This window comes from Lissotriton helveticus, chromosome 5_1 (assembly GCF_964261635.1).
Source record: "Lissotriton helveticus chromosome 5_1, aLisHel1.1, whole genome shotgun sequence".
In the NCBI taxonomy this organism is placed as follows: Eukaryota; Metazoa; Chordata; class Amphibia; order Caudata; family Salamandridae; genus Lissotriton; species Lissotriton helveticus.
The window spans coordinates 623,378,900-623,392,683 of NC_136065.1; the positions used below are offsets into that span (position 1 = coordinate 623,378,900).

General features: G+C 42.4%; 1 protein-coding gene across 1 annotated transcript in view; it reads left to right on the plus strand.

Moving 5' to 3' along the window:
- The first annotated feature begins 711 nt into the window (after positions 1–711).
- CDA (cytidine deaminase) overlaps positions 712–13,784 on the plus strand; it is a 169,974-nt gene continuing 156,901 nt past the window's right edge. Inside the window, exons 1-2 of the mRNA XM_078642999.1 lie at positions 712–818; positions 1,530–1,791. Coding sequence (XP_078499125.1) covers positions 1,575–1,791 — 217 coding nt within the window. The 5' untranslated portion in view covers positions 712–818; positions 1,530–1,574. The remainder of the gene's footprint in view (positions 819–1,529; positions 1,792–13,784) is intronic.

Sequence of the window (13,784 nt, forward strand, 5' to 3'; positions counted from 1 at the left end):
AAAAGTGCATTTAGTAAATATTAACGTTATGGGACATTAACTTTGCGAGAGGTACACAAAATTTTGCTTTTGCCACCTCACTCCATCACACCCAGGGTGAAGTGAGCCATCCAGCCACTTTTGAGCATTAGAAGAGCCTCTGGGATACTGAAAAAGTCTTGAAGCAATAAGAGGCTTCTGGACTCAGGAAGGGGGCTACGGCAGGGTCGCCAGGAAGTCAATAAAACTGTGATACAAAGTTCCAGTACTGGCAGTGCCTTTAGAAAGACAATGTGCTGTATCTAACTTCAGTCATATATATTCGATAGGTATGAATTGAGACTACGACCCCCAGAATGCATTCGTTTTTGTAAAACCCAGGGATGAAGAAGTATGTGCGCTCTGATACTTACGGGTCTGGCCAGCGGTATATAAAACTCAAATAAATAAAATAAAATGTCACTGGTGACACTGGGTAGTCGACTGGGAAGGGGCAATAGGAGGGCTTCGGGGTCTCAGGAGAGTGGAGGAAGAGGCGGGAGCCTGCATTTCGCTCGCTAAGGCGCATCTGGCACACCTGGAGCTGGACAGGGGTTATTATATCTAGAGCCCAGCTGCCGAGGTAAAGGGCTGTGTGCCGACCAATGAGAGGAGGAGCCGGCGCCAGGAGGTGCAGCGGGAAGTAACCAATGGGAGGGCAGCTCCGGGGTTACACTGAGGCTCTGCGTTAGACATCCTGACACCGGCCGTGAACTGCCCCTCTCTACGGTCCTCAGTAACAAGGCTCAGGCTCAGGCTGAAGAGAGAAAGACCCGCCAGCACGAGGGGCTTCCGAAGAGGTACAGAGAAGGGAGCATGGAGCGGGAGGGAGGGGAACGGAGGCGGGTCACACCATCACAGCAAGCGAAGGAGAGGATAACACAAGCTGTCAGGTCAATGACAGGGAGGAAAGAGCAATGAGAGCAGGGGAAAAGAGGCAGCGAGGGGGGGGGAGGGAATGGGGTAATAGGGACAGATATAGGACAGGGGGACAACAGGAATGACGATGCGAGGTACAGGCGGAAAACGTCGCGAACAGGAAAAGGGAAAGAGAGGTGTGTGTTAGGGATAGGTAAAAGAAAATGTAAATACCAAAGAGTTTAAGACGCATGAGTCAGGGTTATTATTCCTATTTTTATTACAATTGGAATATGTTTTATTAGGCGCCCATTGCCACGTTTCTTTCTGAGTTCTTTAAATAAAGGATGGTACTATAGCGAGGATGGAGCCGCCACATATAAAACGTATTAGAATAAAGACGTTCACTGCCCCTGCCACTTGCAAACCCAAGGGCAGAGCTCACCGACACTCCCTCGTATTATACCACACACAAAAGCTTAGAGGGTGTCTTACGGTTCTATAAGTTCTCTCTCTCTCTCTCTCTCTCTCTCTCTCTCTCTCTCTCTCTCTCTCTCTCTCTCTCTCTCTCTCTCTCTCTCTCTCTCTTTCGAGCTACACACTCTCCAGACTAGTTCATGAATTTCCCTTTTATTCACTTTTTAACGCCACAGCTTGGCACCCGCTGCTTCCGCTTCCTCCTGTTTCGACGCAGACTGATGGAAACACCGGAGGAGAGGACGAACTGCATCATTAGCAACCGCTCGCCGGTGGAGTCGGCCCAAAGCACCCCTTCTCCCATCCCTCCCGCAGAGCCCGAGCACATTCAGCGCATGCTGCAAGCATGCCACAAGGCCAAGGAGTCGGCTTACTGTCCCTACAGTAACTTCCGGGTGGGAGCTGCCCTTCTAACCCGTGAGGGGAAGATCTATTCGGGTAAGTGACGCCAGCAACACACTGTTCAGAGATAGTCCAGAACACCTGCCATTTTCCCCATCCCACTCTAGGTAGGAAGCAGTGGAACAATACTGACCAATCACAACACCGCACATCTTCAAATTCTTACTGAGCCGCACTCTGTGACGGGATTCAGGGCCCAAGCCATATACTTGGTTAAATTGCTCTAATTTTGCGAACATGTAAAGTGGTGTTCGAAGACTACTCAATGTGATTGGCCATAAACGGTCACGTGATCCTAAAGCAAAACTTTCAATACACACTTGACACATCGTGTAATACTGACGAATCGGAAGGCAGTAGTAGCAAAGTTTGATGACACCACATAAAGCCAGGCCAGCACTTAAACTGAAGCTGTTGTAGGACCAGTGGTACAAGCCTGAGCAGCAGTACTCACCGGAAGTAACACCAGGACGTTTGCCACGTTTTGAATTCCTTCTATTCTCATTCCCACTTAACTTGGTCCTCTTCCATATTTAAGGTTCTGATTTTTAAACAGGTACGTTTCATTCTTCAGGCCATTGATCATTACTTCAGCAACATCACATGGTCTCATCATCTTAATGTTTCAGACTAGTGCTTCATCGGTCAGTATGTCATTATTCAGAAAGGTTCTTTCCCAGCGGCTGCAGTCCATACCAAGATTTCTCAGTTTCTTACCTTTGTTGTACTTTAGCGGTTCACAATTTGAATATATGTAGAAACATAAAATGGCAACACTGCTCCATTAATGTGTAAATAGTTCTTGGTCTAAAAAAGTTGTCACTGTGCTGTATATCGGTATCGGTGGTCAACAACAGATTAAATAATACCTTGAGGCATTTCTCTGAGATTCATGACCTTATTACCAAATCTATTGGTCACTTAGTTGTGCTTATGGAGTCATAGTTCAGAAAAAAAGACAATTGCCATCCTCAACAGCCTTAACGGTCAAAGTCAAAAATGTTTCATCGAAAGCAGAGAAAAGCAATTGAGGAGGGTTGGGAGGGTCGAGCTAGCCTTCCCAGCAGAACCTGCGGATGCTTAATAAATATTCTCAGCTCCTCCACTGCAGTAGTGGTAAAGCACCCTCTGGTATACAACCCTGCCATTCCAGATGAGGTCCTTGAACTGATTCTGTGCATTCAGACCTAATTCAATAAAACTGTGATAATTGGTTACTTATAATCTCCAGGGAAACAATGGATAAGTAAAACGTGATGTAGACCTTCTCAGTGACATACATCCACTGAGCTTCATATTGTTGCGGCGTGGCCCAACACTGCCCTCGAGGAAATCACTAGGCCCAATTTATTTTCATTTACGGGTTAAAAATACATAACATGGCAGTTCAGCCACAGTCCTGATCTGAACTCGACTTCATCTTCTGTAAATTCTCAAATTGAAGCCACAGACCAACAATTTAAATTTAAAATTTACTCCTAAAAAATCCTTTCGGGTGTATCAGAAAGATAAGCACTGAGGTGTCTGACTAACCCTTTCTTGCCGTCAAACTCATTCAACCCATACCAGCAGACCCTAACATGTCTTGATAGCAGCAATCTCAATCTAGCATCCCATCCAGACGCTCTGCCTTCTGCCAAACCCAGAATACCCAAGGATGACACCACATCTACTAACTAGTGGTTTACAAGGGATCTCACTGAACTGACACATAGCAACTGTAATCTGGAATAACAGTGGTGTAAATCTTATAATAAAGATGGCAAACACCATAGTAGGGGTACACATGAGATATGATCACAATGCCATCAAGACAGCCAAATGGGCTTAGTTTGAGAAAGCGATTTACAACGAATCCAGTCAAACCAAGAAGAACTTTATCATCAGCTAGGAAGTGATAAACCCTGGTTGCTTAATTAGCATCCATGACAAACACAAGGAGATGATGGACAGAGCGCTGAAACTTTTCAGACTCACCCCAGTCACTGATCTGAGTTGAATCCATCATCGTTCTTTAGCTCACTTCGCACCCCCAGTTCAGACTCAGCTATATGCAAATCAGTCTTGACCCTGTGCCTTATGGGAACAGTCCAGCCTGAACTGCCAAGCCAGGTCTTCCCTGGACCAGAAACAAACATCCTGGGACTGGTTTCGGGATAACAGCCCTCATCAGCTAGGCTAGCTTGAATCCAGTGGGAAAGTGAGAAAGGTACCCACAACTGGGCATACCTTGCCAATTTAGTGCAAACAAAGCAAACACAAGGAGATGATGAACGGAGTGCTGAAACTTTTCAGACACCCAGCCCCAGTCACAGATCTAGGTTGAATCCATCATCGCTCTTTAGCTCACTTTGCCACCCCAGTTCAGACCCAGTAATATGCAAATTAGTCTTGACCCTGTCCCTTATAGGACCAGTCCAGCCGGAACTGCCAAGCCAGGTCATCTCTGGACCGGAAATAAGCATCCTGGCTAGCTTGAATCCAGTGGCAAAGTGAGTAAAGGACCCAGGTCGAGCTTTGTGGCTGTGAGGATTCTGACAACATCATTGGAAGAACCAATAGTGATCGCTGTTGCGAAGTTTTTGGGATGGGCGTGGGTTATTCGTCTAAAATTGAACGTCCCATGATAAAGTTATGTCCTGTAAATGTTCTTTGCACTATGCACTTTACAATATTTGTACTTTGCCCCTTGAAGTAGTTTTGCTGGTATCTCTGGACTGCTGCTCGCTGGAACTAAATGTTGTAAATGGTATACATATTAGGGTTCTTCTTGTTTTAATATGGTTTTAATGTGTTATGTGTATATTTATATATATCATGACCAATATTCTAATGATAAAAATTGATGTGCAATTGCTAAATGGTATGCATTGTTTTTAAAGTGCTTCTAGCTCACCTCTCGTATGGCATGTATCAACTTTTGTGATTTTTAATCGAAATAAAGTTTTTGACTGACTAAGGGACCCACGTCTGGGCATACCCTGCCAACTAAGGGCGGACCAAGCAACTCCTCTCTCCACTGCACAGAATTACCTAACTTGATCAATGCCTCCCCAAGGCCCTCTGGAACAATTTGCCATCAAGCTCTTCCTGAACAAAAATATAACCATTGATCCAAGAACACTGGGGTACGAAGGGCCTATCCTGAACCTCCATTTCATCATTAAAATAATGTAAAGGCAAGCAATGAGATAACTTCAAGAATATGCTGAACATAACCACCTCCTGGCCAGCCACCAGCCTGGAGCTTCATATTCATGGGGGATGAGCATTGGAGCAAAACGTCCCTAACCAGCATAGGAGATTAGCTTCCCCTCTTCCTGGTTGAGAACAAGACATCTGCCCTGATTTTCCTTGCTTTGTCGCCAGCCTATAGTACAATTGACCACACAATACCTCTGTTTATAGTTGAACTCTGCACTGGCATCTTTGGATTCATGTTGCTATTGGCCCATTGATTCCTCACTAACCACAGCAGCAAAGTCAGGATGGGTTCAGTAAAATCATTCACATGTCCTGTGTGGTATCCTGTTCTTTAACAATGTTTTCTGTTGTGTCTTCTTCCCAATATCTTCCTATGCCCCTGGCCTATAATTCTCTAGTATATGGTATCAAGGTGTACCCAGGACCTGTGTTTAATGTCACAAGTGGACTGCGGTTTCAAATGTGCCAATCACTACAGTGGCAATGTAAACATGACTGCTGGGCAGCTACCAGTAACCTGGCTGTGCAGGTTATAACTACAGAGGCTAGGCACTCTGCCAATCAAATCGTTCACATGTAAATGGGCAAAGGGGGATGATAAAACTTGCCCTGGGTGCAGCAACTATGATGAGGAGGAAATTCATGTCGTGTTTTTTTGCCCAGCCTACAATAGACCAAGGAAATATTGGCTAGTGCCTCTATGTAGGAACTTGGGCGTAAGGAGCCTCTTGACTTCATACAGAATATTGAAAACAAATACTTCCCCTCATATAGTATTTGCTGCTGCCAAATTTTTAATGGCCATGTGGCAGATCAGGAGAAAACTTTTAAAAGCCTGACCACTAAAGGATGGAACATTGATATGACTGTAATGACAATCTGCCCCCTGATTACCAAAGGGAATTGAATTTTTACCCTTTTTTCTTTTCTCTTTTAAAGTATGTTTTAATATAATGTGGATGTTTGTATGATGTATGTTTTTATGTGTATCTTTTATGGTCTAAATGGCCGAAATAAAGAATTTTTGGATTTGGATTTGGTTATAACTACAAATCTGACCAGTCAAAATACCCCTTCTTGACAGGCCTAAACCTTCCTTTTAAATATTTATAAGTCACCCCTAAGTAGTCTTACTGACCATCAAGCAGGGTTCATGGTATTTAAAAGTAGTACATGTGAAATGGTAATGTTCAACACATCCTTATGGTGACTAGACCCTCAAAGCTATGTTCAACATAGCATGGGTGGGGTGTTCCATAGGAAAGCTGTGGAATTCAAAAATAAGGTTAATAAATGTTAACACTCCCCTCCCCCAAAGAACAGCACAAATTACTTTTTTTGACTTTTTGAAATATTTATTATAAACGTAATCTACTGGTGAAGTTGCATATGCAATACATATTTTGGAAGGATGGCTTATAGGAAGTCACCTCTGGCCTGAAGCCCCTGAAAGCTAAAGCTGCATTTGGGTCTTTTCCTTCTGTCATCCAGTAATTAGCATTTCAATGGAGGTGAAAGAGATGTGAAAACTGCCTCCCAGGACAGGGACAAAAGATCTTGGGTGTGGGGAGGAGTTGTTGTGCCCTTGAAAGGATGGTTTGTGGGCTGGGCCCAATATCTTGATTAAATTCAAAGAGGTCTACCATGCGAGAAGGTGATGTAACTAACACTCAGGTAGGCACCCTGCTTTTGTAACTAATGCCCAGTTTTGCACCCAGACCAGCCTCCATCACAGTGTACCTCTTATTGATATCACAGTATCAATACTGCTGCAGTGACTAGACCTGCTTAACAGGTCTGTTGTTTTTTTCCATATGATATTTGGGGTGCACTTCAAAGAAGGTAAACAGAATCGCAAAACATTCTGTGTGTATCCACTTTCTAGTTGCTGAGATGATTGAATGAAAGAATAAATAAAAATTATAAAGCACCACAGCCCCTCCAAAATGAGCATCCCTGTGCTAGGTAACAGTAAATGCAGAATGGAGCAGCTTCAGAATATGATGACAGGCCCAACTTAAGTCTCTATACAGATGAGGGTATTGAAATAATTCTCTGATGTTAAAGATAATCGAGTCTCTATGTAATCAACGTGTGGATGATTAATTTTCTGGTATGTACCAGTAGGAATTTAAGTGTCTTTCTTAAGATTTCAGCAGAGAGAAGCGGACTTCCTAGTTAGCATTAAAGCATGACTTAAAAGATAGTGCATTATCTAGTTTACTCCCAGATTTTTGGCAATAGTAGAAGGCCAGAGGTTTGCCCGGTTCTGTAGGCCAAAGATGAGACAGATCCAATATATAGGATGAACTTAATATTCGAATGTCAGACTTTTCCGAGTTTAAGCAGAGACAGCTTCTAAGCATATACTCTGCCTTTGCTGATAAGCATCCCTGAAACTTGGCTATAACAAAGACATCCAGGTGTTTAAAGGCAAGCATTAACTGGATGTCATCTTCATAGGACACTCCATTGAATCTCCAAGCTTGTTTAATGACAGCAAGGGGGGACAATATAGACGTTGAAGAGACTTGGACTAAGGGCTAAGCCCTGTGATATTACAATCTAACCTCTCTATTACTCGAGGTAAAATGGAGAAGATGTACTGCTTGCTTTTGGTTGGAGAGGAAGGGTTTTAACTATTTCCCTATGGTGCCAACTATTCCTGTATTCCCCAGCTGTTGCAATAGGATGTCATGCAACACCCTGTGGAAAGCAGCACATAAGTCAAGAAGAACCACAATGGTGTTTGCGTCCAGGTCAAGTTAGGTTTTAACTAAAACTGTCACTTCTACAAGTACTGACCCTGTACTGAAGCCTGCACGGAAACCAGATAGAAAGCTTAACTTTCTTCTACCAGGCTTCGGTCTCTGAGTTTGTTGGGGATATACATAGCTGCCAAGTTTCCGATGTCCAAGCATGATATGCTGTCCCAGTCTAGGTTTTTCTTTGAAATGTGAGACTTGTAGTCCTGTTGTATAATATAATAAACTAGAATACTAGACCCAGTATTTGAAAACAACCTGGACTGGAGCAGCACATTACAAATGGGCCTGGGGAACTTGGCAGGACTGGGTACAGGGACTGCCTAAAACTAGAGTTTAGCGTTAGATGAGGGAGAACACCAGGATTACCTTAGTACACTATCGGCACATATCCCGAGCCCTCGGAGCCCAAGTTCAGTGTGGCCAAAAACTTCGGCCATCTTGAAAATGCCCAAAGTTGGTAAAGTTACACTGGGAATTTTGACCTCATTATTTAGGGTGTCCTAACCGATCATTTCCACCCAGTAGCTTGTGCCAGGCAAACATGTGGTATCTCCAGGCCTCCACTAGAGAACACTAGTGGATCTGTGGAGGATCAGAAGTGGACTGAACTTGCAGTCCGAGAACTGAGAAAAGTCTAGAAGCCTGGACCTGCTTTCCCTGTTGTACCCATGAGTGAGAAGTGGACTCTGATGGTCATAAGACTGACCTCCTATTAAAGCTACAGTGTCACAACACGCTACAAGAGGACTTTTCCTGCAACTGCCCAGCTGACCAGTGGCTACTGGGCCTGGACAGGACTCTTCTGCTGGCTTCTGCCTGCCCCTCTGTAAGTTCTTAGTGCTGCCCCTGAGGTCTTTAAGGGCTTTAGAAGTGTACTCCTGTGTGGATTGCGACTTATAGGAATAAAGTCAGAAGTTAAAATCTTTGACCAGGATGTATGTGATTCGGATATCTGACCAGTGATCATCCGGTCAGTGTCTAATTGTGCCTAGGTCCTCTTTTACCGTGACCATTGTCTATTATTTAGACTTTCTGTTTCTTGGCACTATTTCTACTTAACATTTTAATAATTCATATCTGCAAAACCCCTTATTGGATGTTTGCCATTTTGGTGTCATTTTGTTTATTAAACTGTACTCTATTTTTCAAATTTAGTTTGGGATTTGTATTCTTTTGAATCTCAACCTTATTACTGTTTTGGTTCTGCACACATACTTTCCATGTAGCCCTAAGTTAAGCCTGTCTGCTCTGTGCCATAGCTCAGGGGTTGATGCACAGGTTAATTTAGTGACTTTGATAGTTCACCCTAAGTAGGGTTGTGATTATTCCTTGAGGTGGGTAGTCACCCACCACAAATAACAATCCAATTTCTTAAAATGGATAACATAGGAAAATAAGAACATAGGTACTCGCATGTATCTTATTCTTCAGATACTCATCCAAAGCATGACATAATTTCAAACGGGTATCAAGAACTTGATGAACCAATAGATCCATCAAAGAACCAAAACGAAGTTTCACCCATCTGGTCAATTTATTAAGTGTAATAGAACTGTGATGTCCAGGTGTGTTTCCTAGGGATTCTAACATTTGTGGAAATTGTAACGCCTGGAGCTGCATGTAAGAGACCACGACCTACCTCCATGAACAAGATATGTGAAGAGTATAGATGAGAAAGAATTTGATCGGAGTTTTGCCTAAAACTAGTAGGACGCGCAGTGGAAATTACTATGTGGTTTTAGAAAGAATGGTTTGGAAAATAACCTATTTGCTTTCTTCCCAGTGTTGCCTAGTTTTATAGAAGCTCCTTGGTAAATGTAAAAGAAGTTTCCACAATTTCTTCCTCACGGACCAGAGCTGTTGTAGAAGGAAGCAATAATTATAACAGGAATAGTTCCAGATATTACAAATGTTCTAGGTGATTTGGTCTGTCCAGACAGTAGTTTACCTACTGAGGATTTATCCACTTGTTCCCACAACTAATCTCTCATTGTTTATTTTCTTCTGCTCACGAGGTAATTTCCAAAATTACATCTGGATTATACATAACAAACATTCAATGTAATGTTCCTAGCAGTGACCCACCTACATCGCAGGTTAAGTCAACTAAAAGTCACTAAAGCGACCACATATGTAGTTGGAAAAACATAATACTTCTCCAACTACAAATATTCTTGCTTTTAAATGCGCCCCCATCATTAGCAGTTGTTCTAAAGCCCAAGTACGTTAAAACTGCGCGAAGGTTCCTGGGCAGCTTTCAGTTGAACCTGGGTCTTCATGTGACGCGGCAGGTCCCTTTGGCTTATTTACCACCCCTCGCCTGCCTTTGAAATAATCATTTACAGGACATGAAGCATTGCAACAATACTGCTTTGGGGTCAATGACCTTCTCATTGGCATTAGAGTGAATGGAATTAATGAAAACTCAGTGGGTTAATATACAAACTACCACTGACACAGCCAATAGTTTGGAGGGTTTATAAAAAGAAGAGACAAGAGGCGTTCACAAGTGACAGAGAACAGGTACGGACCAACCAGCAGTTGTGCAACCTTCACAACAGCCACACCACACGGATACAAGTACAACCAGAAATATGCACGCTACTACTAACCCAAAAAGAGGTACAACATAGACGGCAGGAGTGTAAGCCCGAGTGTAAGCCTCTTCTTATAAACAAAACAGACGCAGCAGAGTCATCCGCAGGTAGAACCTACCACCAGCACCAGCAACATGACGCCGAATTGATAACGCCAATTCAAAGTTTCCTCACACAATTCAATGAACATTGCATACAGCCACAGTAAAAGCGGAAGTATAGCCTGGCCTTCAGCAGTGTAAGATTTCTTCACACACACATATCCGGAAAAACAGTGAACACTCTACACGCTCTCTTTCTTCCCTCCGTCTGCATTCTTCCCTCGCGTTCATGTCATGATGCACGGCAGTGCAAGGTTTCTTCATAAGCGAATGCAACCTGCACGTCAGTAAGAGTCCTTCACACACAGATAAGGAAAAACAATGCAAACTTTACACACACACACACGCACGCGCACGCACGCACATACTCCCTCTCAACCCCCCCACACACTGACACGTACTCGCACACACTCACACGTGTACACATACATATTCACACTCTCCAACTCTCATGCACACAGTCTAACTCTCTCAAGCTCTAATCAGGCTTCCTTCACATGCAAACTTCTTTCACACAGGTATAAAAGAAGCAGCATCGCAGCAGTACACCAGAATTCCCTCACACACACAGAACAGCTAGTGAGCATATGAGCTGGGAGGCAATCCCTGCTGATAACAGGAGTTCCCGTTTAAAGGGATATAACAATCTATAGGTGCTCCTGTCTATTGCATACACAGTATGTGCAGAAATACAATCATGTGCCATTATGCAAAGCAGTGCAATTGCTGTGAGACCGGAACTTGATCAATGGAATGCTTGATTCTAAGGAACTTGATCAATGGAATGCTTGATTCTAAGGAACTTGATCAATGGAATGCTTGATTCTATCTCAGTTAATGGTAATTATACTGGGTCGCCATTTGCTTACAGTGCCACTATGCAAGAGCAGCCATATGCAAATCAGTCCTGTCACTGCTTTTCATGTAACACTATAGCTTGTACTGGTAGGTCACTGACCCTCTACTCTGGAACAAAAGAAAAGTATTGTTTGCATATGATTGGTCCCTATTTGATGTTACTCAGTGAGAATAGTGTCCCTGTTTGCAGTTACCTAGAGATAAATGTTCCCTATCTGTACTTAGTAAAAAGATGTGCGCACATAAATTATGGACGCATCCCTGTCTTAGGGCACTCCTTTTTGTTCTTCACAGAAGACTTCAATCAATTTGAGGTTCAAATGTTTATTTATATATTTTTCATTTCTTTATGATATTTTCATTCATATCCAGTAGAAGTATTTTTTATACAGTTATTCTGATATTCAATGGATTTTGCGTTTCATTAGCTGTTGCTCCAATGCATTTCGGGCCATCACCCTTTTTCAAGGAGCTCTGAAAACAGAAATACACAATATGTAGCCCATCATATCAATGTATCACACTAATAAAATAACGAAAACCTGCATTCAAATTCATGTGCATTGTGTGACCCAGTGTTTGTATCGGCGGATCGCGAGTGAACTGTGCTCAGGTGGTTAAACTTTTAGAGGTGCGGTGATACTAGGTTACGAGGCCGCGTGAATGCCCAAAAAGTTGAAAAAAATGCACTTACATGAAACGGTGTGTGGGACGCTTTGCGTTAGCTGTGAGAAAAATAAGGGGATGTACTAGTTAATGATGCACTCGGAGCGCCGAGGTTTACGCCATGTAAAAAATAGTGACACATATCGTGTCAGAAAACTAGTTATCAACTTACTTGACAAATTATCTAACAGCTTTCTCGGGTTTCAAAGCTGCAAGCACGGGAACCCGGACTCGCGTTTACCGGTCCTTGCAGGGAGTGAAAGCTAGTCGGGTGGATGGTATGATTTACTAACGCGGAAGTGTAGAAAACGCTATGTGATTGGCTCAACGAATGTTCGTTGTGATACTAGTAATAAAAAACGGACTAAATTAAAAAAAACTGACTAAATAAGAAAAAGTGCCCCTTGTGATGGTCGTGGCCATGTGAAGAGTGTGTGGTAGTGTGTACAAATCACTGTAATTTAAACAGGGTAAGCATAAACGTCATAAATCAAACACATATTGTGATATCACTTATTACAAAAACGTCAAGAAATATATACAGGTCAGTCTAGAGTGCTAATTTTCGCATTCTTGTGTATGTTATACTAACAGGTAACACAAAGGCGTTGTGCAGTAGGGTACCACCAATAAATTGTTTACAGGAAACAACTAAATTCAGTTCAGTCCTTGAGCCCGAATGGCTTTAAAGTCTGGAGGCGGTATATCCAGGCTATTTCCCGCTGTAGTAGGACTTTGTTGTTGTCCTTGCCTTCTTTTTTGTCAATAATTTCTAATGCCAAAAATTTAAGTTGAGCAATACTATGTTTTTGTTCCAAAAAATGCATTGCAATGTTCGATTTCTCATTTTAAGTGCGAATGTTTGATTTGTGTTCGTTTAACCGCACTTTGATTTTTCTTTCTGTTTTTCTAATGTAAATTTACCCACATGGGCATTTCAACAGGTAAATTAAGTTGGCTGAATCACAGGTAGCACTAACGTTTAATTTGATATTCGTTCCCTTCATAGGGTGGCTTATAGAGTTCCCTTTAATTACATTGTTGCAACTGTTGCAGTTTAAGCATGGGCGAGTGCCTTTGGCTTGTGTTCGAGTCATAGGCTCTTTAGAAAGAATCTCCTTCAGGTTATTGTTTCTGGTGTATGCAAATATAGGCGGTAGTTTAAACATATCCTTGAATTCTGGTTCTGATGACAAAATACGCCAGTGGTTCAATATTATTTTTTTGTATGCTACACTTTGTGTTGAATATTTAGAAACTAATACCATCCTCGTGTCTTCCGGTTTCGTAACTTTGGATAGTGCTTTATCTCTTGAAATTTAGTTGCACGTTCTTCAGCCTCTTTAACTATTTCAACCGGGTATCCTCTTTGAAGGAATCTAGAACCCATTTCTTTCATCTGTTTTTTACATACATCTATATTTGATGCTATGCGTTTGACGCGTAGCGTCTGAGAGTATGGTAGGTGCCGCTTCAATGAGCCTTGATGAAAGCTCGAAAAGTGCAACGTATTGTTGCGGTCTGTCACTTTCCGAAACAAGTCAGTATCAAATCTTGTTACAGTTTTGTGAATGTTCACATCTAGAAATGTGATGGTGTACTCACTAATCTGCCATGTTAGTTGAATTCTGTTGTTTTTGGTATTCAACTCTGTTAACGCTAGTTCCAGGCTTCCCTTAGTGTCTTTCCAAATGAAGAACAAATCGTCTATATATATGACGAATAATTTTAAGTTCTTTCTCCAAGTAGGATTATCATAGATGTTGGTTGTCTCGAACTCTTGCATGTTTATATTGGCATATGTGGGTGCTGCACAGTTTTCCATGGACATCCCA